The sequence below is a fragment of the Sarcophilus harrisii genome, chromosome 1 (assembly GCF_902635505.1).
Source record: "Sarcophilus harrisii chromosome 1, mSarHar1.11, whole genome shotgun sequence".
In the NCBI taxonomy this organism is placed as follows: Eukaryota; Metazoa; Chordata; class Mammalia; order Dasyuromorphia; family Dasyuridae; genus Sarcophilus; species Sarcophilus harrisii.
In genome coordinates, this window is record NC_045426.1 from 446,533,868 (window position 1) to 446,558,843 (window position 24,976).

At 32.5% G+C, this 24,976-nt stretch overlaps 1 protein-coding gene across 4 annotated transcripts in view; it reads left to right on the forward strand.

Moving 5' to 3' along the window:
* STAU2 (staufen double-stranded RNA binding protein 2) overlaps window positions 1-24,976 on the forward strand; it is a 447,924-nt gene that overhangs the window by 49,306 nt on the left and 373,642 nt on the right. For 3 of the 4 annotated variants that reach the window (XM_031946251.1, XM_031946252.1, XM_031946253.1), the window contains 2 exons: window positions 14,822-14,981; window positions 19,420-19,555. In XM_031946251.1, coding sequence (XP_031802111.1) covers window positions 14,822-14,981; window positions 19,420-19,555 — 296 coding nt within the window. Of the gene's footprint in view, window positions 1-14,821; window positions 14,982-17,982; window positions 18,505-19,419; window positions 19,556-24,976 lie in introns of those variants that run through there. The other variant, XM_031946254.1, reaches the window with a different exon arrangement.

Genomic DNA, 24,976 nt, shown 5'->3' on the forward strand with positions numbered 1-24,976 from the left:
TGGTAGCTACTACATTATGTGTGAGTTCGAATTAGGCTCCTTGGTATTTGAATTCTTTCTTTCTGACTGCTTGCCATTTATTTTATTTGATCTAAAACTCTGAACTTGGAGTTCTAGAGAGTTTTCATATTGGGAGTTCTTTTAGAAGATGACCATCAGATTCTTTGTGTTTACATTTTGTCCTTTTGTTCTAGAAAATCTGGGCAGTTTTCTTTTGATATTTCTGGAAATATGTTAAAGCTCTCTTCCTCTTCCTCCTCTTCCTCTTCTTCTTCCTCCTCCTCCTCTTCTTCTTTCTGGCAGCCCTGTGATTCTTAAATTTTTTTTTCTCCTCAAGTGGTATTGCAGTTCAGTTGTTTTTGGTATGAGATATCTTATATTTTCTTCTATTTTTTTCAGTCTTTTGACTTTGAACATTTCTTGTTTAATCACAGAATCATTGGCTTCTATTTGAATTATCCTAATTTTCATTGATTTTATTGCTTGGGCAAAGCTTTGTATCTCTTGGGTCAATCTGTTACTTTCCTGTCCAGTGATATCTTCCATAGGGCTCTCTTGATCCTCCCCCCAACTTTCTCTTTTGTAATTTTTTCCTTTCATTTCATTGACAAAACATTTTTAAACTCTTGCTTCATGTTTTCCAGGTAGTCTATTTAAACTTATGTTATGTGCAGGCTGAATTTTTCTTTGAGGCTTTGCTTGTAGATAATTTTAAGCCATTTTCTTCTTTTGCTTCTATAAGTTTCAGTGTCCTTATTAACATGATAGCTTTTTATGGTGGATTTCTTTTTTGTTTGCTTATTCTTTCAGCCTGCTTTCTGACTTTGGATTTTGTTAGTGCCAGAAGTATAAGCTCGTGTTAAGAAGTAGATGACATAGATGATACTACTACTAGTATGAAAGGGAAAATTTGCTGTGAAGTAGATTCCTGAGAGGGTAATATGTCTCAGAGAACAAGACACTAAGAACTTTAGACCTTGCTGGACTAGTTAAACTGGCTCATTGCTTTACATAATTGTGTGAAAATGCAGGTATAACTTAGCTATAGCTTTAAGTACCTTAAATTCTGTTTCCTTATTTGTAAAATGAGACTTATAATACTTATTCTATTATGACATAACTAGTGATTCATTCAAGTGTTAAATATTATATTACTAGAGGTGAATACTCTAAACATTCCAGTTGATTTTTAGTAGTATATTTTTTCGGTTGCCTGAACAAGATCAGTGTGCCTCACTTTTGGATTTTGTAAGCCACCAAAAGATTTTGTAGAGCCATAACATGCTTCTTGTGAAGATTATTCTCAGACAATATGGTTTTCTTTTATATATATTTCTATTAAAACTTAAAATGAGGGCAGAAGAAAAGTCAATAATAGTAACTCACTTTTATGTCATTCTAAGATTCTATCATAAATACAGTGTAACAAATATTAAACCCCCCAATGCAGAGCATTGGGTTAGACACTAAAGGAGATGCAAGGATCGGCAAAAATTGCAGGCTATATCCAGTTGGAACTTTATTTAGTAGAGAGGAGTTTATAATATAGATCAGGGGTTCTTCACCTTTTTTTGGGGGGGTGCCATGGACACCTTTATCAGTTTGGTGACTCCTAACTACCCCTTCTCAGAGTATTTTTAAATGTTTAAAATAAAATACTTATGAAGAAAATCAATTTTTGAAATACAATGGTGAAAGAATTAGGTATCAGATAAATGACAAAGGAAGATTAGAAACACACACACACACACACACACATACACACACACTTTTTCCAGTCTCAAACTATGTTATTAAAAAGGGATCATCTTGTCAATTGTCAATAAATAAACATATATGGTCAATTATTTCAATATATTAGTTTCAATATATCAGTAATATTTGCTGACTTTTTAGAAATCTTTTTACTTTTTCTTTTTCTTTGCCTTTAAAATTATTCTCTATTGTATAAGATGGTTCTTAGACTAGCAGGACACTATTGGAACTACCACATTAAATTTCATCTATACTTAAAAAAATCTAAGCTTTATATGACAGAGGTTCTTGAATTCGTAGACAATCCTAATTTTTTGTTCTTCTTTGTGTACGGAAATATATAGATACTAGCTAGTGCTTGACTTCATAATTTAAAAAAATTTATGATCAGGACAAAGACCCAATAGGGTAATCAGTTGGCTTATGGGAACCCCAATCAGCTTCTCTCTATCCCCAAGATATAGTTCTTTTTTTTTTTTTTTTTTTTTTTAAGGTAGAAGAAAAGACTTCAAATTATAGATTGGTGAGATTGACTGGTTTCAAATACTAAATTTTCAAATTAATCTGTAACCTCTTTAATTTGTCCCTGCTGGCAGTTTGCCCCTTTGATCATATTCTCTCTCCCTAAATTCCACTGTCTTCTTACTTTTAACCTGCTTTCCTATTACTGCCACCCACATTTCTTCCATCTTAAAAAAACCCTTCAGATCTCAAGATCTTTGATATCTCTTCTCATATTCAAAACAAAGTCCTAAAAAAATTATTTGCTTTTGAAGACTACTCTCTGCAAGATCACAAATGATTTTATTGTTAAATCTAATGACCACTTATCAATCCTTATCTTTCTTTGACATTTCTTCAGCATTCATCATTGTTTACAAGTTCATCTTTTTGGTACTTCATCTTTTTTAGATTTTTCTGATACCACTTTGTTATTATTCCTTTTTTTCCCTTTTTGTGTGATTGTTCTTGGTCTTTTGAAGAGTTATCATTCTTATCTAGACTTCCTGTGCTTTATTGTATATTAAGGCTCTGCCCTGTTGGGCTCATGCCTGACTTGGACTGGAATCCTATTCAGGTTCAATGTTGTAATAAAATGATGTATTCATAGCTCATTCAGCAACAGAAGGATATTTACTTAGTCACAGCATTAAAAGGATGCTTAGCAAGGATATTTTAGTATATAGCTTGGGTAGATCTAGCTCCCCTTGTCTTCATATGGAGATGTTTCGTCAGGGTATGTTATGATGATTTGCATTTTGGGATATCTGCCAAATCTGAAGGGTCCCCACTCTATGTGGGTGGGCCTTTTTTATGCCTTTGGCTAGGCAAAGGCAAAGGTGACTAGGAAAGCAAGCCAGGATAGGTCAAAGGCTACCAGAAAGTGGAATAAAGGGAAGTCTAATTTGAACCATGTACCCTCTGGGCTAGTCAAATCCTGGACACAGCTTTGTTGTTTTTTATTAAAAAACTTGCTTAAACCATGTTGTAAAGAGAGGGAGAATCTTGGGTTTTTCTAACCATCATAGTTCTCTTTCTCCTTTTCTGACTGGTAACTATTGTTCCCTTTTGTAGGTTTGTCATCCATGTCCTGACTTCTGAGCCCTGATGCCTTTTCCTCTTCTCTCTCTCTTCTTTCTTTTGGTGATCACATCATCTCCTATAGATTCAGATATCATCTGCACACAGCTTATTCCCAAATCTACATTTCTAGCTCTCATCTTTCTCTTGAGCTCCATTTGTTCACTTTCAGCTTTGTATTTGACATTACTACCTGTATATTTGATAAGCGAGTCAAGCTCAGTAAGTCCAAAAGTAAATTTGTTATTTTTCTTTATAAACCTACTCTTCCTTCTGCCTTTCTTCTTTTTATTAGGAGCACCACTTTTTTCTACTCTCACAGATTTGTAATATAATAGTCATCCTTGATTCTTCACTCTCCATCATACCCAAATACTATTAGTTTTCAAGTGTTATTGATTCAAGGCCTTTAATACTGTCTCCTTTGTCCTTTTTCTTTTCTTTTTTCTTTATGTTTATAGCATAATTACTCTAGGCTAGGTAGGCCCTTACCATCTTTCAAATGGACTATCGTAATAGCTTCCTAACTGGTCAGAAAGATTGGTTTTGCATTGTTTCTTCTTTCTTTACTCTCCAATAAGTTGCCAAGTTATATTCTTAAAGTACAGGTCAATCACTTTCTCAAGACACTTCAGTGATTACCCACTTAGGATAAAAATACACATTTGTCCAGCAGTTTTTAACAAATAGTAAGTCTTCCCCCAGGAGCTAAGATCTTTGAATTTGTTAAACTCTGGGTTTAATTTGTTTCTGTACAATGTGTACCTCATCTCTTAAACAAAACTCTTTTTTGTTTCATTGTTTCATTTCATGTACTATACTCCAGTCAAATATAGTATTACTGTGGCCTTCTATCTCCTACTTCCTTACTTTTGCATGGGAACGAAAATTGATAGCTCCTTCATTAATGCATTAATATACCTATTTTCCTCTAGCCCAGCCAATTCTTGAAATTTTCCTTTTTTTCTAACTTTGCCAGTCTGGCAAGTATGAAGTAGATCCTTTGTATTGCTTAAGTTGCATTCTTCTATTGCAAATTAATGATTTCAGGAATTTTTTTCATATGTATATTGACAGCTTGGATTTCTTTGAGAAAAGCCTGTTCCTGTTAATATCTTTTAGCTATTTATCAAGTGAGGAATGACTTTTTTTCTTATTAATTTCTTCTATACCTTTGAAAATGAGATCTTTATCAGAGAAACTTGCTACAAAGATTTTCCTTTTTTTTCTTAATAGTACTTTATTTTTTCAAATACACGTAAAATAGTTTTCAACATTCATTTTTGTAAGAGTTTGTGTTCCAAATTTTTCTTCCTTCCTTACCTCTCTTCTTCCCAAGATAGCAAATAATCTTTTTTATTTTATTTTATTTTTAATTTTTAATAGCTTTTTATTTACAAGTTATATGTATGGGTAATTTTACATCAGTGACAGTTGCCAAACCTTTTGTTCCAATTTTTCTACTCCTTTCCCCACCCCCTCCCCTAGATGGCAGGATGACCAGTAGATGTTAAATATATTAAAGTATAAATTAGATACACAATAACTATACATGACCAAATTGTTATTTGACAGCAAATAAATCTGATATAGCTTAAATATGTGTAAAAAAGATTTTCCCCAGGTAACTGTTTCCCTTATAATCTTAGCTGCATTGCATTTTTAACATGTAAAAACTTTAAGATTTTTTTTTTTTTTTTTTTGGTAATTAAAAGTTTCCATTTTATCTTTTGTAATCCTTTGTTTGATTGTGAACCTTTTCCCTTGTTGAAGGTATTCTTAAAGGTAATTTTCTCCTACTTCCTCTAACTTGTATATGATATGACCTTTTACTTATAAGTCTTGTATTTAGAGCTTATCTTTGTATATGATATTTGCCATAGTTCTACTGTCCAGTTTTCCTAGAACTTTTTTTTTTTTTTTTAAGTCATGTACTGAATTCTTTCCCAAGGAGCTAGAGTTTTTGGATTTGTTGAACTCTAGGCTACTAGGTTCATTTGTATTTATACCTTATCTGTTATACAGATTGACCTCTCTGTTTTTGAACTATTGCTAAATTGCTGTGATGATTATTGCTTCTGGTATACTTTTTAGTTCTGGTGGTAGTAGGGTCTCCTTCCTGCCTACTTTTTTTTCATTATTTTCTTTGAGATGCTTCACTTGTTTTTGTAAGATGGCATTTTGCCATATCAAACAAAATGCTTTTTTATGATTTCCAAATAATAAGTTGGACCTTGTATTATCTGGATTTTTTAGTCAATTTTGGTGATCTATCATATGATATCACTTATAAAAGCCTCTTTCTTCCTTTTGTATCAACTATATCCCTAATAAATGTATGGATATTTCTCCTGAAATGATTGCATAGATGGGAAAATAGGCAGAGAATTTAATCAATTTCAATGGGTCGCTTAAGAAACTTTTTGGTTCACAATTTGGGAGATGTTTTTCCCCATAAGTCTGTTATTTCTTCCCTCTTTAAATAAATATCTTGAGAGTTGGTTCTTCAGTATCTCAAAGTTGAATTGTCTCTAGGAGTGATCCCCTCTGTGCATCCTTGGTCTAGTATAGTTATTTTCTTTATTGCTATTTCCGTTTCCTGTATAAAAACACATTCAAGATGGTGATATTAAGAATCTAAATATAGTGACTCCACTGTCCTTCATGGCAAAGAGCATTTGGAATAAGAATATTTGCAAACCATTTCTATCTTTTTGTCAGTTTGTGATCCTCTTTCCAGTTTTATCTTTATATCTGTTTGACCTTTTCCTCCTAGAATTTGTGATAAAGAAGAGGAAGAAATTTATTTTGACATGTGCCTAGATTTTTAGGAGAACAGATTTCAAAGGGTTCATATAGGCATGGTCCAACAAGCTAAAATTTTACAAGTGAATTCAGCTGAAGATGGATAGTCAACTCTTAGGAATAAAAAAGCAATGGTTTTTGAAGAAACTAGTGTGAATTCACAGTGTTCTTATTAAGCAGTTCACATTATGAATGTTATGTACAAAGGAAGGTAACAGTGGATGTTAAAAATATATGGCATAGTCTTATAAAAATATCAAGAAAGCTAAAGTTCAATATGAGGCAAGAATGATGAGGAAAGCAATTAACAAAAAGGGTTTTTCCAGAACATTTTTGGGAAAAGAAGAAAATCAAAGAAGTAATAATATCACTGATTAGGGTGGTTGATATTATGATAATTGACAGTAGAACTGTACAATGTTTATTTTTTCTGAATAAAAAGAATAAAACTGAATAGATAGAACAGAATGAAAATAACTAATAGAAAATTGCTACCCCCAAATATAAAAAAATATTGTAAATAATAAAAGATAAAATAATATAACCATACAATAAGTAATAAAGAAATATCATAAGAGAGCACTTAGCTGCCTTCAAGTTTCTCTGCCCAGGTACTACAAAAACTAACAGAACAGTTGAACCACTGATGATATCTGAAACACCATGAAGAGCATGAGAGAGGTATTACAGAGCTGAAGTTAGGCAAATGCTCTGATTTTTTTCAAAAAGGGTAGGAAAATGGAATCTTCAAAGTACTAGTTACCTTGGATTTTTTTGGGAAAATTCCAGAATTTATTTTTTAATTTTATTTAATATTTTCAAAAACATTGCATTCAAAACCAAAAAAAATTTTACATTTGTTTTAAAAATTTTTGAGTTTCAGGTTTTCTCCCTTATCCCCCACTCACAATTAAGAAACCACATGTGAAGTTATGTAAAACATTTCCATGAAAGTCAAGTTGTGAAAGAAAACATAGATCACTTTCCCTAATGAAAATAAAAACTTTCAAGAAAAATTAAGCTAAAAAAAGAAAGAAAGAATGTGTGTATTCAGACACAATCAGTTCCTTCTCTGGGTATGGATAGGATTTTTCATCATAAGTCCTTCAGAGTAGTTGTAGATGATTATAGTGATGCAGAGTAGCAAAGTCATTCCAGAACATTGCTATCACTTTGTATAAAGTACATTTCACTTTGCTTGAATTCATGGAGGAATTTCCAGGTGTTTTTTGTTGTTGTTTTGTTTTGCTGTTGTTGTTGTTGTTGTTGTTGTTCTGAGAACTTTCTGTAGAGCGTATTTTTAAATAGATGATTTATAAAAGGAAGTAGTGATGGCACAAAAAACCCCTGAAAACTTAGATGGCTTCATTAAGAATAAATCAAACCAGATTAACCATTTTTTTTTTTTTGACAAGGTTATTAAACTGGTATGAAAGGGGGATCTATTATAGATCAGGAGTTGTTTGTTAACCTAAGGTTGTAAATTGATTTATTCCTTCTTTCACTCATTTACTAGAAATGTAACTATTTTTACTTTATTAAGTCTCTTTATGATGTTCCTTTCATGTTTAGTTTTTTTATGCTTCTCTTTAGTTTTTTGAGTCTGTATTTTCTATTGACCCCTGGCCAAAATCAGGAATGCTTAAAAATTGTTTATTTCATTAATATCCATTTTTTTCTTTTAAAAATTATATTCAATTTTGCGTGGCTGTAATCTTTGTTCTATTGCCATCTAGAATGTCATATTCCAAGTTCTCTCCTCCTTTAACTGCGAAATCTTATGTAATTTTGACTGTGACTTCACAGTATTTGAATAGTTTCTTTAGCTGTCTGAAGTATCTTCTCTTTGACTTGGGAACTCTGAAATTTGACTATAATATTTTTGGGAGTTTTAATTTCGAGACCTCTTTGAGATGATGATTAATAATTTTTTCCATTCTGTGATTGGAGGATTATCAAGACATCTTTCCTTGATAATTTCTTGAAATAGATATTTAGGTTCTTTTAAAAATCATAACTTTCAGGTAGTCAAATAATTTTAAAATTATTTCTTCTCAATCTTTTCTGGGTCAGTTGTTTTTCCAACAAGATATTTCATATTTTTTGGTATTTTTTCCCATTATTTTGTATTTGTTTTATTGTTTCTTGATGTTTCATGGTGTTTTTAGATTCTATAGCTCAATTCTAATTTTTAGGGAATGATTTTTTTTTTTTCACTGAGCTTTCATTACTTCTTTTTACATTTGGTCAATTTTACTTTTTGAGGAATTATTTTCATCAGTGAATTTTTCTGCTTTTCTTTTCGGAGGTGGGTATTTGGCCAATTCTATCTTTTAAGGTATTTTTTTCAGTATTTTTTTTTCTTCTTTGATAAAACTGTTAATTGATCTTTTCATAATTTTCTTTCTTTGCTTTAATTTTTAAATCTAACTTTACTATTTTTATTTAATATTGAAACAATTTTTTTTGGCTCTTCCAGGAATTTCTGTTGGACTTATCTCCAATTCACTTTTTTTTTTTTTTTTCTGGCAGGGGGGCTTTACTTGTAGTTATTTAACTTCATTGTGTTCTTTTGAGTTTGTGTCTTGATTTTCCCTGTCACCATAGTATTTTTTTTATGTTCAGGTTCTGTTAAAAAAATTTTTTTCCTCTCATTTTTCACCACATTTCTTGATTTTGAAATTTATATTAACGTTGGGCTCTGTTCCTGATATGGGTAAGAGTGGAGAAGGGACACTATCTCAGGCTTCAGGAGTTTTTGTACTGAAGAGCTACTTGTCGGGGTTTGGAAGTTTTTGATGTTTTCAGAGTGATATGACCTGAGGAAAGGTCTGGCTTTCTTAGGCTTCTCTCTAGTTCTTACCCAGAAAGGCCCTTGATTGCTTGGGCTTGCAATCAGTACTGCTCCTTAGGGCCCCTCCTCCCTTGGGATCAGAAACAATTCTGTTTCTCAGGTTCCCTGATTCCTGTGACCAGAAATTATTTTGCCCTTCAGAGCTTCTATTTCCTCTTGACCAAAAGTGCTTTTCTCCACTCTTTGAACTATGATCTAAAAGTGAGCTTAAACAATGGATTTGCCAAACATTGATCCTGCATCCACGGCTAGCATGGGATTTCCCTGTTTTTTCCTTCTGACTTGTTGCCTTCGGTTTTATTTCTGCTTTGCGAATTCTGAGTTTCTGCTCCTTTTGTGGCTATTACCTGGTCTCACTACTGGTGGGCTATGGGCTGGGCTATGGGCCAGCCTCCACCCTGAGTCACAGATTTCTTTCCAATCTCTTAAATTATTTTGGGCTGGGAAAAATATCTCACTCTAACCATTTGTTAGCTCTGCCACTCTAGATTTTAGAGTTGTTTGGAAGGGAATTCTGGGAGAGCTGAATGCTTTCTCAACTGCCATCTTAACTCGACCCTTAGAAGTCCCAGAAAAAAAAAAAATTTAGTAGCTATGGAGCAGCTAGGTGTTGCAGTGGATACAATACCAGCCCTGAGTTCAAATCTGGCCTCAGACACTTAACACTTCTTAACTGTGAGATCCTAGGCAAGTCACTTAACCCCAATTGCCTCAGCCAAAAAAAAAAATTAATAGTTACATACAATTGATTTCTTTTGTAAGGTTATTGATCTTGTTTTATGCATGAAAATATTCTAAGAAATACTTCAAAGGTTTTTTTTTTTTTTTTTTTTTTTTTTTTCCTCCTGAGGCAGTGGAGGTTAAGTGACTTGCTCAGAGTCACACAGCCAGGAAACTGTTAAGTGTCTAAGGACAGATTTGAACTCCAGTCCTCCTGATTTCACAGCTGGTACTCTTATCTACTGCACCACCTATCTACCCCTATTTCAAAGGTTTTTAACAATCAAAGGTCTCCCTTTGTATCACCAAAAAGTGCCCCTGTTATAAAGTTTGCATAGATTTTAGGAAAATATTTAGTAAGCCCATGCTATTTTTGTAGGAAAGAGAAGATGGTGGGCCAGATGATAGAACTACTAGATAGATTTGTTAGGGTTGAATGCCTGGATTCAGAAAATAGTCAAAAATCTCTAGAGGAGAGCCATAGTTCTGTACTTGACGTTGTATGGTTTAGTTTTTATTCATTTATTTTTAAAATTATAATGCCTTAGATAAAGGCACAGAAGGCTTCCTTATTATGGTTGTAGATGATCCTACTAGGAGGGTCATCTACCTGTTAATCTACTAGGAGGTTAACAAGATCATTGCTGATCTAGCAGAAAGCAGTATCTGATAGTTGTGGGAGGCAGATTACAACGGTTGAGAAATGAGTATGAGGTTAGAAAGTAGAGACAATGAGTGTAGATAACTTTTTCTCCAAGTTGTATATTAGTATCCATTTAAAAATGATCTTGAAGGGCTAGAACATTTAGCCTGAATTTAACTAGAAGAAATTTGGTAGAGATAGATATGGTAAAATCTCACACTTGGGTTCCAAAAAACAAATTTACAAGGATAAGATGGGAAACAATGTTAGACAGTAGTTTTCCTAAAAAAAAGATGTATTGGTTTTATTGAATTCTGAGCTTATTACATAGATTGATATGGCATTCAGAAGAACTCATAAGATTTTGAACAGTAATAAAAGAGGCATGGTTTCTGGGAATAAAAAGGTGATCATTCTGTTGTTCTCAGCCCTGCTCAGACCATATCTGGACCATTGTGTTCAGTTCTAGATGCCCCCATTTTAGGAAGAATGTTGCTAAATAGAATACTTTTTCATAAAAAGGCAACAAGGATGTTGAAGAGCCTTGAGTTTAGGTCACATAAAGATCTAGTAAATAAATTAGGGATATTTAAGCTAGAGAAGAGAACATTTGGGGAAATAATGATTATTAATTTTACAAATACCTTTATATAATAGATTGTTGTTGCTCTTGGTTGCCTTTCTATTTTCTTGGTGGGTCAGTCAAGCTCCGAGTACCATGATTTTTAGGCTTCTTGGCCTTCTCAATGGTTTTCTTTGAATGAGATTGTTATAATCTATCTCTGTATCTTTCCTCCATTAATTTCCAAGTTTTTAGGGTCATAAAGTCAGTGTGGTATAATGCTAAGGCACTAGATTTGGAATCAGGAAAACTTAATTTTTCAAGCTTATCTTAGATATTAATTAGTCAGTTTACAAACATATAGATAGCAAATATACTGTATGCTAGATGTGTGATCTTAGAGGTAAAAGCCTCTCTGTCTCAGTATCCTTCTCTGTGACATGAGGCAGGTGACCTTGATAGTATCTTCCAATTCTAAATCTATGATTCTATGATCTAATAACTAATTTTTAAAAAGTCAGGTGGGAATTTTGATTGTATACTATACCATTTTTGTATTTTTATTTTTTCTTCTTTGTATTAATTTAGATATTTGCTGTAACAAGTTGATTGTCTTGAAGGGCTAGAACATTTAGCCTGAATTTAACTAGAAGAAATTTGGTAGAGATAGATATGGTAAAATCTCACACTTGGGTTCCAAAAAACAATTTTACAAGGATAAGATGGGAAACAATGTTAGACAGTAGTTTTCCTAAAAAAAGATGTATTGGTTTTATTGTATTCTGTGCTTATAACATAGATTGATATGGCATTCAGAAGAACTCATGAGATTTTGAACAGTAATAAAAGAGGCATGGTTTCTGGGAATAAAAAGGTGATCATTCTGTTGTTCTCAGCCCTGCTCAGACCATATCTGGACCATTGTGTTCAGTTCTAGGTGCTCCATTTTAGGAAGAATGTTCCTATAACTGTAAATATAAGTTCCTATAACTTATTTAAAATTCTCTTCTGTATTAGTAATGAGCTATTTTATGCCTGTTGAAAGAAATCAATTTCAGTTTTCCTACAATCTGAAGTTATCCATTATTTCCACCTGTATCTCACATGACTGTTCTTGTATTGTACCCTTCATTCAGTCTAGATTATTCACCATCTTCCATAAATAATCTATATTTTCCCTTTTCTCTACTCCAGGCTATCAATTTTCTTTGCATTCTTTTTTCCCCCTCTTTTATTTCTCATTTCTTTTCTTAATAGTATTTTATTTTTCCAATTAGGTGTAAAGATAGTTTTAAACATTCATTTCTGTAAGATTCTGAGTTCCAAGTTTTTTCTACCTCCCTTCTTTACCTTTCCTCTTCCCAAGACAGCCAGCTATCTGATGTAGGTCATACATGTATAGTCATTTCAAGCATTTCCATATTAGTTATGTTGTGAAAGAACAAAAAGAACAAAAAGAAAAAGCCATCTTTGCCTTCTTTTTTTGTCTTTTAATAGTATTTTATTTTTCTAAATATATGCAAAGATAGTTTTCAGCATTCACCTTTGCATAACCTTGTGTTCCAAAATTTTTGCCCTCCCCCGCTCTTTCTTAATTAAGAAAGGGAATTAAAAAGAAGAAGAAGAAGAAGAATGCAAAGCTTTGCATTCTTCTTCTTCTTCTTTTTTTTAATTATAGCTTTTTATTTACAAGTTATATGCATGGGTAATTTTACAGCATTGACAATTGCCAAACCTTTTGTTCCAATTTTTCCCCTCCTTCCATCCATCTCCTCCCCAGATGGCAGGTTGACCAATACATGTTAAATATGTTAAAGTTATAAATTAAAAAAATATATAAGTATATATGTCCAAACAGTTATTTTGCTGTACAAAAAGAATCGGACTTTGAAATAGTGTACTATTAAGCTTTGCATTCTTTAAAGCCAATACCATCCTTTCAAGGAAGACTTCTTTGGTTTCTTTAGCCTCCTTGTACTAACCAGATCTCATTTAGCAATTATTTTTGGTTCCTCTCATAGATATATGCTTAGATATTATTTTGTACTGTGGCTATTTGTGTATATGCCATATTGTCCCATGAGACCTTTAACTCTATTAAAACAATGACTAATTCTTAACCAAAGAATATTGAGTTATATGTCTTCCAGCTTAGCCTACACTGTAGCACAGTTGGCACTTAATAAATAGTTTTTTAAAAAATTGTTTTTTTCCTGTACTTTAATTCCCTACATTAATTTTTAAATACATATTTCTTTATAAATCATGTTGGAATAGAAAAATCAGAATAAAAGAGAAAAGCCATGAGAGGAAAAAAAAAAGAAAAAGAAAAGTGAACATAGCATGTGTTGATAAATATTCAATCTTCATAGTTCTATTTCTAGATGCAGATGGCATTTTCTATCCAAAGTTTATTGGGATTGCTGTGGATCACTGAATCACTGAAAAGAACCAAGCCTTTCATAGTTGATCATCGCACGTCCTTGCTGTTATTGCATACAGTATATTCCTGGTTCTGCTTGTTTTGCTCAGCATTAGTTAGTTCATGTAAATCTTTCCAGGCCTTTCTAAAACCTTGATACATGTTTTTGAACTGAATCAACTTGATAATTAAGAAACTTTCCTCATCACCCTAGTGAAAGTTCTTAGACCTCCAATATAAATAACAGATGCCAAATTCTGTCTTTTTACCATATCAGTAGAAGCTGGTATTGATGATGACATTATATATCCTCTGATGTATAATCAAGGAACAAATAAAGAATGTGATTTTGTAACAAAACAGAAACATCTTTTTAATACCATTCAAATTAGCTTCACTAAGCATATATAAAATACACATGCCAAATAAATTAAGCAGGCCAGCACAATAATATTTTTGTCTTTCTTTTTCATTTTTATCTAATTACTAGTTCTGCAATAGAATGATATTTAATAATATATCAAAAAGTTATTGTAGTTGGTTAACTCAAACTTAAAGAAAACTGCAACCATTAAAAAAGTTATCAAAACAGTCACAAGTATTAAGACTGAATATTTTTCATAATATAGATCAATAAAACTAATTATTTTAACCACTTATGTGACATGATGATAATCTGCCAACAAACTACCATTTATTTAGAAAACTCCAAAGTACTATAGTAAACACTGAGAATATAAAGATCAACAATGTAATCAGGGCAGACAAGCCATCAATACAGACAATATAATATATATTATAAGATATAATATAAGATAGAATGTGAAAAGGGCAAGGAGAAAAGAGATCCAGAGAAAATGAGATGAGAAGGGCTTTAAGATTTATGAAGCACTTTACATACATTATTTCTTACAATAATTATGTAAATTAGATGCTATTATTATTATTAACATTTTATAGGTAAGGAAACAGAGAGACCCAAAGGTTAAGTGACTTTACCATGTTTACAACCACTAATAGTATTTGAACTTTATTCTTTTGAAAGATATTTAGTTATGTGACCACACTGAAAGAAATTCACTTAATCTCTTTGGACTGCTTTGCTTCCTAGTAGCATAGATTTAGGGCTGGAAAAGTCCTTAGAAGTCATTAAATCAAACCCCCTTATTTTGCAGAAGAATAATCTGAAGTACACAGAGATAAAGAGACTTGCCCAGGGTCACACAGCTATTAAGTATCTGAGGCAGGATTAAAAACCCAAGTTTTCCTGTCTCCAAGTCTGACACTATCTACTATTGCACATTCCTTATCTATACAATTTGTCAAGTAGGACTAGATAATCTTTAAAATCTTTACTAATGCTCAAATTCCATTTTTCTATGAAGGTATTTATTTTTCAGAGAAGTAACATTTCATAATATTTGCTTAATAGAAAGTTTAAATTAATTTTTTAAACTTTTTTTTTTTTTTTTTTTTAAGATGTTCTCTGTACAGCTGACTCTTGGAGAACAGACCTGGCAGTCTGAAGGGAGCAGTATAAAGAAAGCCCAGCATGCTGCTGCCAACAAAGCCTTGAGAGAAACTACCCTTCCCAAACCAACTCCTCGACCCCCCAAAAACAATATTAATAGTAATCCAGGTAATCCAGTGCTGAATTGTTTCCTTTTCTTGTGTTATGTTTGTGCCTTTTCCTTGTACTTTTGAAAAGAAAGAGAGCTTTGGTCGTATTGTAACAGACTACTTCTTTAATCAACAAAGATTTTTAGAATGATAAACTGGGAAACAACAGAGTTATGTAAATTAAAGGTAAAAGCTTAATGCTAAATACTGAGGTTTAAAACAATTGTTTTAGCAGAGTGCTACATTGACCTCTCCAGGTTTTTGTTTTTAAGAGTTAGCAATAATCTGCATATTCACACAGGCATTCAGTTATTAATTCAACAATTTACGGCATCTAGGCAGCATTTAGATCCAAAAGAAGACACAATTTCTTCCCTCAAAGAGTTTGCAATCTATTTAATCTTTAATACATATATAGGCTCATTCAAGTCACACAAATGCTCATTCATTTCCATATTTTGCCATGGCAAACACAATTTGCCATAATTGTGTTAGATAAAGGAGATTGAATGGATCAACTGCTCAATTTTTCTGAGTCTTTTCTTTAATTTCCAAGAACCCCATGGTTTGCCCTGATCTATTTTATCCCATTTTGATCTCCTAAATATTTAGTTTGTATTCTTCTATCTAATATAGAATAGTTTGTTAGATTGACTCTTCTGTCTTCAGCTTATTCTTATACCAAGAGTGAACAGTGAGCTTCATTTTTCACACTTATGATCAAAATGATGAGAAATTAACTACTGAGCAAATGAGGAACATTTAAGTTTCTGTTAACTTCTTTAACGTTTCTGGATTATAATCATCATCATTTATATTGACCATTTGTTGTTGAGTCCTTTCTTCTGTTATGCAGTGTTCTGGGTGGTTAGGCTGCAAGGAAATAGAATATGTAGTCCTGTTCATAAATGACAATCTACTTATTTTGGAAACTAGGGCATAAAAAAATAGGGTAAGTAAAAATGCAGTGTATTTAAGTGTTAAATGAAATGGTATAACTGTGGTAAATGCTATAGGAGTTTCAAGGACAGAATAATCACTGAGGACTGGTGCAGTTGAATTAGGCTTAATGGTGAAATTAGGACAATGTAAATTTTGAGAAATGAGTAGGAAATAGATAAATGGAGAGGAAAGGAAGCAGGAGAAAAACTCGTGAGCAGAGTTGAGAGCCCTGGGAAGTAAGTGGGTTATATATTTGGAAAATAGTGAGTGACTTGCTTGACTGGAACAGAGTATTTCTGTGGTGCTTTCTCTTGAAATCCCTAGAATTCTTCAAAATACATCTCAGGTCCCACCTACTGGTGGAGGCTTTTCCTAATTCCCTCAGTTATTAGCCCCTTTTCCTTCTGAAATTACTTTGTATAACTTTATATTTATTTATGTTTATGTTTTCTCTCTAGCCACTAGGATCCTGGGAGGCAAGGACAGTTTCATTTTATCACTGGGTTCTCAGAGCCTAATGAATGCTTAAGAAATGTTTGTTGAATTTGTTTGACCCTCATAGATGATGATTCCAAACCATTTTGCCCATTTTAGACAGATGACTCTCCTTTGAATATTCCACATGACAAGCAAATGGTGCTACTAACTAACTATTGCGGTTCTCATTTTACCTCTTCCATTTCTGGTAGTCTTTATTCACATTATTCTTTATGATCCTAGGGGACTTCCTCCCTTACCTACAGCCTCTAATTGAGTCCTGTTGGAAACCTTATTTTCCATTAATTTTAACCTTGAAACCTAACTTTCCATGACCCTTTCAGAGAGTAATTTCTGCTTCCTGAGATTCTTAATAGTCTTTTTTTGAGGGATTGGTGTGGGAAGGGAAGACTTCTTGCCATTCCATTCTACCTCATGTCATACATACATGTCTTACCTCACTACAACCTTCTTCATTAGATTATACACTTCTTCAGGGCAGCTAGGTGGTACAGTGCATGGAATATTGAACTTCTAGTCAGGAAGACCTGAGTTTGAACCTTCCTGAGACATTTATTATTGTATTATCTTCAGTAAGTCACTTAACCTCTCTCTGCCTCTAGTGGTTGTTGTGAAGATCAAATTAGTTAATATATGCAAAGCATTTTTCCATCTTAAAGCACTATATAAATGATGATGATATCTTTGTTTCCTGTTGCCTTGCACATAGTTAAGTATGTAATAAATGTTTTGTTTTTTTTAAAGTGAATTGAATGAAAATATCCATTAGGGCAGAGATAAACTTAATATAGCCATCTAAAGAATATGATGGCTATAGGTTATTGACTATAAGACCTTATTAAATAATGATTCAAGTACTCCAGCTGTTCCTTCTCAAAGAAGATGCTTCCATCTCAGATGATAATTTGTTTTGCTTTATTTTTATATTTTTATTACCTTTTTTTCTTAGTTTATCTCCTTTCTTACCATATTTCCTCACTTAGCTGTTTTCTAATTCAATAAGAAATGTTAAATAATCATTCTTTGAAAGTAAGATGCTTTATTTAGTTAGCACAGATATATTTAAGGCAACTTCGAGGGAAGAGAGATGCCCTGGTAACTTCTATGGCTCATTCTGAAGAGGTCATTTTGGTTTTTCCTTTGTAGTAAGAAGCAAAGTAGTTTTCTTTTTAATGGACAGTATGCCTTAATTGCTTGTGAGGAAAGTGGCAAAGAATAAGACAATATATTACAGAGTCCACTCTTAAAAGTAACTTTTTGTTTTTTATGTGTTTTATAAAAACTTATGTTTTTATGGCAGAAGTTACTAAATAAGGGGTATTTCAAAACAAAACTGCTTTTACTGCCTTTCATTTAGTAAGCTCTCAATAAATGTTTCTTAAATTAAACAACTGAAATAGTGTTCCCATTCCTAAATAATCTGACAGCTCACAAGTATCTAAATTTAAAACCTCAGTTCTTTGGGTTATAGTTTACTTATCTGTAAACTTAAGAGTTTAGGTTACATTAATAGTTTAATAGTGTGTGGGACCAGGCAGCTGATAGGTAAGGAGTCTGTATATTCTCTTCTTGTCAAACCACAGCTGAGCATTCAGTTCAGGATACCACATTTTAGAAATGGCATTGAAAAGTTGGTTAGTGTCTAGAAGAGGGCAACTAATATGATAAAAGCCCTAAGATAATGTTTTAGTTAATGAGGATTAATTGAAGAATCTGGGATGTTGAGCCTGGGGAAAAGAAGACCTGGGGAAGTTAACAGAAGAGAAGATAGTTTTATTATGCTTGGACTCAAAAGTCAGAGCTCATAGCAGTAGGCAGAAGTTTCAGAGACCAAATTGGATTTGATGTAAGGAAAAATTTCCTCAAAACCAGAACTTCCTGGGAGAGATTGGATTCCTTTTCACCTGAGATATTCTTTTAAGAAGAAGCTAGATGAAGAATTGTTGGTTTATGTTACAGAAGAAATGCCTCTTCTAGTAACTTGAAAATGGATTAGGTGACCGCTTAAACTCTGTGCTGAGGTGATCTCCAAGGATTGACACTAGACTATACCAGGAAAACAGTATAAAGGTTGACTTCAGCTCTAACATTGGCTGTTCTAAGTAAGGAACTTTTTTTTTTAACTATGGTATTGTACTTTGTATTCTAAAAATAAAACACCAAATTTAAAAGAGGTTAAATCAATTTATGTATTCATCTAATACATGTCATTAGAAACAGCATGATCTTATGAAAGTTATGCTTAGCAAGTTAGTTAAATTTACTTTCTTTTTTTTTTCATAATTATAACTTTTTATTGACAGAACCCATAACTGGATAATTTTCTACAACATCCCTTGCACTCACTTATGTTCTGACTTTTCCCCTCCCTCTCTCCATTCCCTCCCTCAGATGGCAAGCAGTCCTATACATGTTAAATATGTCACAGTTAAATTTACTTTCTAAAGTTATTTTTTAGTATGGAGTTTATTAAATTCTCTTTGTATGATTTTCTAAATAATCTGTTTTCATTGCTGATGTTTAATTTGTTAATTAAATATTACTAGATCTTTATTAGTGTGAATAATGAATCCCCTGAAATAATGCCTCACTATTTGAATTTTCATTACATAATTCGTTTAGGTTAGAACCAATTTAATATATTACCTTCAATTATATGTTTATAATATATTATCATTTGTCAGATTACTTAGAATTACAACTTTAAATAATGCAGTTTTGAGTTGTGAAAAAACTTAGTGAATTGTAAAGAGTTGTGTGCTTTATTTCCTTGCAACCAGTTACTAGAAAGCACTACATCAAGTACTCAGAAAAAGAAAGACTAAGAACTACTGTTTTTTTTTTTTCTGTTCTAATAGTAATTGTATTTTTGGAATAAGAAAATCATATATATGGTTCTCTATATAGAATCTCACTGTCTTACATTTCCATTCATTACAATAAAATATAGTTATAAGTATAGATTGCATTTTTTATTGTAGAAGTAGTTTACATACATTTTTCTTTTATTTAAACAGGCAGTATAACTCCAACAGTGGAACTAAATGGTCTTGCTATGAAAAGGGGAGAGCCTGCCATCTACAGGCCTTTAGATCCAAAGCCATTTCCAAATTACAGAGCAAATTACAACTTTCGGGGCATGTACAATCAGAGGTTTGTATGTCTTTAATTGCTTTTTTACTTTGATTTTGTTATTATAATTTGTTTAAATTGTCATTAAAAACCCCTTTTTATTTATGTTCTCCATGTGCTCCATATTCTAGCCAAACTAGACAATTGGTCCCTGATTTTTTTTTCTTTGAAAAATTTTCTTTCATATATATATATATATATATATATATATATATATTTTTTTAATTGAGATCCCAGAAGTCATCTTTATTTCAGTGATTTCACACAACTCTGTGGAATGGAATTTCTCCTCATCTTCACTTTTGAGAAAATTTCTCTTTCTTTGATTTAACTCACCTTTCCTGTGTGTAATTCTTTCCCAATTGATCAGGTCATGTGAAAATGTTCTCTTTTTTCAAATATTTGTAGGATACTTTTCTAATTCTATCTTATTTTTCTATCAATTCTTGCTTTGTCATACATAATGTGGTTATTTTTACATGTGTTATATCTCTTTATTCTCTAAGAACATACTCTTCTTGAGGATAGTAATGGTTAGCAGAGTGCCTTGTATATAATAAGTGGATCATAAATATTTTATATGTGTTCAGTTTTACCTCAGGTAATATAATTTGTATGTAGTAAGCTCATAAATTCTCAAGAAGAATTTATAAGTAATATAGTTGAAAAATGACTTACTTCTCTCTACCTCACAATTTTTGTTGAGTTTATTGTTTTGCAGGCCCATTATTTTTTATTGAATTTACAGTTCTTATTGCTGTGTCATTCTATGTGGTATTTTCATTTATTCAACAAGGATTTATTTTATGACTTGTCTGTGCCTAGTGTCATACTTTTTACTTTGTTTTGACGTTTTTCACAGTTTGGACTTGTGGGCAGGAAAACTTTGTATAACGTAAAATTATTAGGGTGCTTTGGGGGGCTATAGACATATGAAAAAGACATATCCAAGTACTCTCTAAACGGTATAATTTGTGGGAGTTTTAAATGTAGTAGATTTAGAATTATACCAACTAGTTTCTTGAATCTAGTTAAGATTATAGATATAGATATTTATATGAAATAATTTGGAATTTTTTACCAGAACATTTTTTTCCTTTGCTTCTTAAATTTAGAGAAATAGCATGCCTTAATAGAGCTGCTCTGAACATAGATTTGAGTCCTTACTCTGAGCCATTTATTTTGTTATCAAAACTTCAGTTTACTCATTTGCAAAGTTGTTATATTATTTATATTATCTACTTTATAAGGTTTTTATAAGAAATTTAATTTGTAAACTGCAAAATGGTGTACAAATATGGATTATTATAATTGCCTTCTCAATTTTAATTTCAGCAAATATTGATTAAGCACAGTTCGAGGTATTGTGTTACAAAATGAAAAACATGAATCCCATCCTCAAGGATTTAATCTAATAGACTATAAATAGAATTTTCTTTAAGATTTACTCATATCTATTTTTCGTAATGAAATGACAGAAAAAACCAATTGCAAAACAAATATTATTCCTGAAAATTCAATATATATATTGTCTATTAATGGAACTATAATCTCATTAGTGTGGAAGCTTCTTCCTCACTACAGATTGCAAACTATGAATGTAGTGTCTTGATTCTTGTCCTATATCTTCAGATTCTCTCTATAGAGTACCCAACTGGGTGGAAGATTTCTTTTAATATTTTGCAGATAACAGTTGCATTCAGACTAAGATCTTTCACTCTCATTACCTTCTTTTCTAGTCATATATATTCTGATGATTTCTTATAATTCCTAATCATGTAGACCATGCCTAGTAATATGCAATACCCTGCTTTTGCTTACCATGTGTCTTTCTATTACCTTTTGGGTCACCCACAATCTTCATTATTCTGACATCAGAGCATTCCATAATTTACAAGCATGTAGCATTACTGAAACAATATTGACGTTAAAAAGATTGGCATTTGTGGTTTGTTTAGGTTGGAACAATTGAAAAGAAATCTGGGCAACATGTGTTTTTCATCTGCTTTGCTTTTTCAGTGTGGTTGGTGAGCACCATTTCTTTTGAATGGACTTGTATCATTGAGAAAGCCATTTAATCTCCCATGCTTGAATTAATGCATTATCTGAAAACTTTCTCTTTGTACTATGAACAGGACATCTTCAAGTATATGTTGCCCTGTCATGTCTCTCTTCATATTGATTCTCAAAGGATCACTGAGAAAGTGATTTTTTTTATCTTGGAATCTGGAATTATTTTTAGAATATACACAGGTAATATTTTATTTAAGGACAAAGTCAAGTACTTTTTAGTAATTATTAAAAAAATAGGTACATATACCTTTTGGTCTATTGTGTGACTGAAGTGGTCTGCTTAGAAAATTGTCTGTGAATGCCTCCTGTTTTCTTATTCAAGGATTTCCTAGATGCAAGTATGTATCATTCTTTGGTAAAAATGTCAGTATTTTTTATCTTTTCATTTTTTAAAGAATCTTTCTATATTTGAAATAACTTGAAAATCAACCTCTGTGTGCTTTTAAAATTCAGACGAAGTCTTAAAAAATGAATGTTGAAATTATCTTTATATGTATTTGGAAAAATAAATGAATGAATGGATGGATGGATGGATGAAATTCTGTCAGGTCCAACATAGATTTCTTTCTTTCATCTACATTGGTTTATCTCATCAGATTTTTCCCTACATCAGGAAAAATGTTAGAGTAAAATGTGGTGGTTCCACTAGCCTTGCTAATGAGAATAGTTTTTCATATATATATACCAGCATATTTATTCTATTTTATAGTTATTTGTTATTCTCCTTTTAGTTTTACCTTCTTGTGATCTTGGGAAAATGTGTCATGAGTGGGTCTTATGCCAAGATTTCAGTAGACTTTTTTTTAAACTGCATTTTATTTTTTTGTGATATTAGAACAAGAATCAAAATCACTTGCAAATCAGCAGAAAAGATAAAAGCAAAAAAAAGATAGCATTTGACTGTAGAAATTGCGATCCGATTTAAACAAATTTTCAACTCCAAAAAATGTGAAATGGGCAAAAGTAAATATATTCCACAATATATAATAATTTCTAAGAGATGCTTGACATATACCTCCAAAAAACAAATAAATAACATCACTGCAATAAAGCAGCCAAAAGAGCTCCCAAACCACCTCCGTCATTAAATACATGATCTTAGAAACATGGAAGTCAAGGATGATGACAGTTTAGATAATGAACTCATTTGTTTACAAAAATAATATAAATATAAATTTAAAAAAATAATAAGGGAAGACATAATGAAATGTATTGTAACATTTCATTATGTCTTCCCTTATTATTTTTTTAAATAAATGAGTTCATTATCTAAACTGTCATCACTTGACTTCCATGATTCTAAGGAGATCATGTATTTAATGACTGAGGTAGTTTGGGACCTCTTTTGGCTGCTTTATTGCAGTGATGTTATTTATTTGTTTTTTGGAGGTATATGTCAAGCATCTCTTAGAAATAGTGATAGCTGGCAACAGCAAGATTATACGATGATCAATTCTAATCGTTGTAGCATTTCTCAACAATGAGACAATTCAGACCAGTTCCAATGCTACTGTAATGAAGAGAGCCATCATTTTTTAAATATATATTGGATTACTTGTTATCTAGGGAAGAGGGTGGGGAGAGTATATATAAACTATTTATAGAAACTTGATTCTGAAACTACTGGCCATGACTGGAACCAATTATTTCCTGTTGTGGTAGGTAAAAGATGAAATGACTGAGAAAATAAAAGTTCAAGGCTCTGATCATTTCGGTTTATTAATCATTGCATGCCAGTTGTCTAACACATTCACACCAGGTCCCTTGCTCAGCTTAGGGTTGGATCTTGAATACAAGGGAAGATACAGTTTTATACACTAAATACAATTTATCAAAGATCAAATAACTAAAAGAAAACAATACAGTACTAGATAATTTGTTATGATTGTACTAAAGATTAGATAAACAGGTACAATTCCACTGAATTAGAAAAAGAAGTATCTTACTCCCTCCAATTATCTGTAAATAATCAAAGAAACATGGAAACAGTAAATTGATCAGCACATGGCCAGTTTTCAGTTAAGACATGTAAGTTCTTAAGACATACAATTGTGAGAAAACTTGCAACAATTTTTGAATTCGACTGGGTTTCTGGTCAGTATAACCTAGATCCTTAATTAAGGTGAAATGCTGGGTTGTAGGTAGAATCTAGGGAATATAGTGTTCAATTCCCACTGTCATCCTATATCTCTTCTGTCTTTTGTAGCTAACTTCTTAAAAAGGCTGTCTACAGTATAAGCCTCCATTTTCTCTCCTCTTTCTCTCTTCTTTCTCTCTTACAGTCTGGCCTCTGACCATATTCATTCCACTGACACTGCCCTCTCCAAAGTTACTAATGATCTCTTAGTTGCCAAATCTAATGATTTTTTTTTCACTCCTCATTCTCCTTGACTTCTCTGCAGCCTTTGACAGTGCTAATCACTTTCTCCTCAGTACTCTTCTTCTCTTTATTTCTTTGGGACACTATCCTCTCTCTAAGTTCTCCTCCCTCTCTAACTGCTCCTTCTTTTGTCTCTTTTTCTGAATCTTTTAGTTATAGGTATTCCACAGGGCTCAATCCTAGGCCCTCTTTTCTCCTATACTATTACACTTAGTTACCTCATCTAGTTCTATGGATTTAATTACTATCTCTATGTTGATGATTCTCAAAATCTACCTATATTGCCCAAATCTCTCTGTTTATCTTTAATCTTTCCTCTCCAAATGCCATTCAGATATATTGAACTGAGCATCCAGTAGACATGTCGAAAACAGAACTTATTTTTTCCCTTAAACCTCCCCTCTCTTTAAGTTCCTTTCAACCTTCTCTATTATTATAGAGAGCAACACAGTGCTCCCAGCCCCCAGAGTGCAATCTAGAAACCATTCTGAATTCCTTTGCTATTTCTTACTTCCCATATTCAAGCTTTTGTCAAGGCCTGTTGATTTTACCTATGCAACGTCTCTTGAGAATGCTCCATTCTTTTCTCTGACACTGCCACCACTCTAGTGCAGGCTCTCATCACCTCATTCCTGGATTATTGCAGTAGTTTGCTGGGTGGGTCTACCTGCCTCGATTTTCCTCCATTCAGCCACTGAAGTGATTTTTCCTCAAGCACAGGTTTTGTGTTTGAGAAAGGGCCCCTTTTCTACTCCCATACCACTCCTCTACACCCACAACAAACTCTAGTCGATTATAGCCCCAAGAGCAATTACAAAATGCTGTTTGCCATTCAGTGTGCTGCATAACCTAGCCCCCTCCTATTTTTCTGGTCTTATACCTTATTCCTTAACACATATTCTTTAGTTCAATAACACAGGCTGTTCTGGCTGACTGTCATTCTTGGAACACTCTCTCTCTCCATCTCGACTATTGGCCTTCCTGGCTAC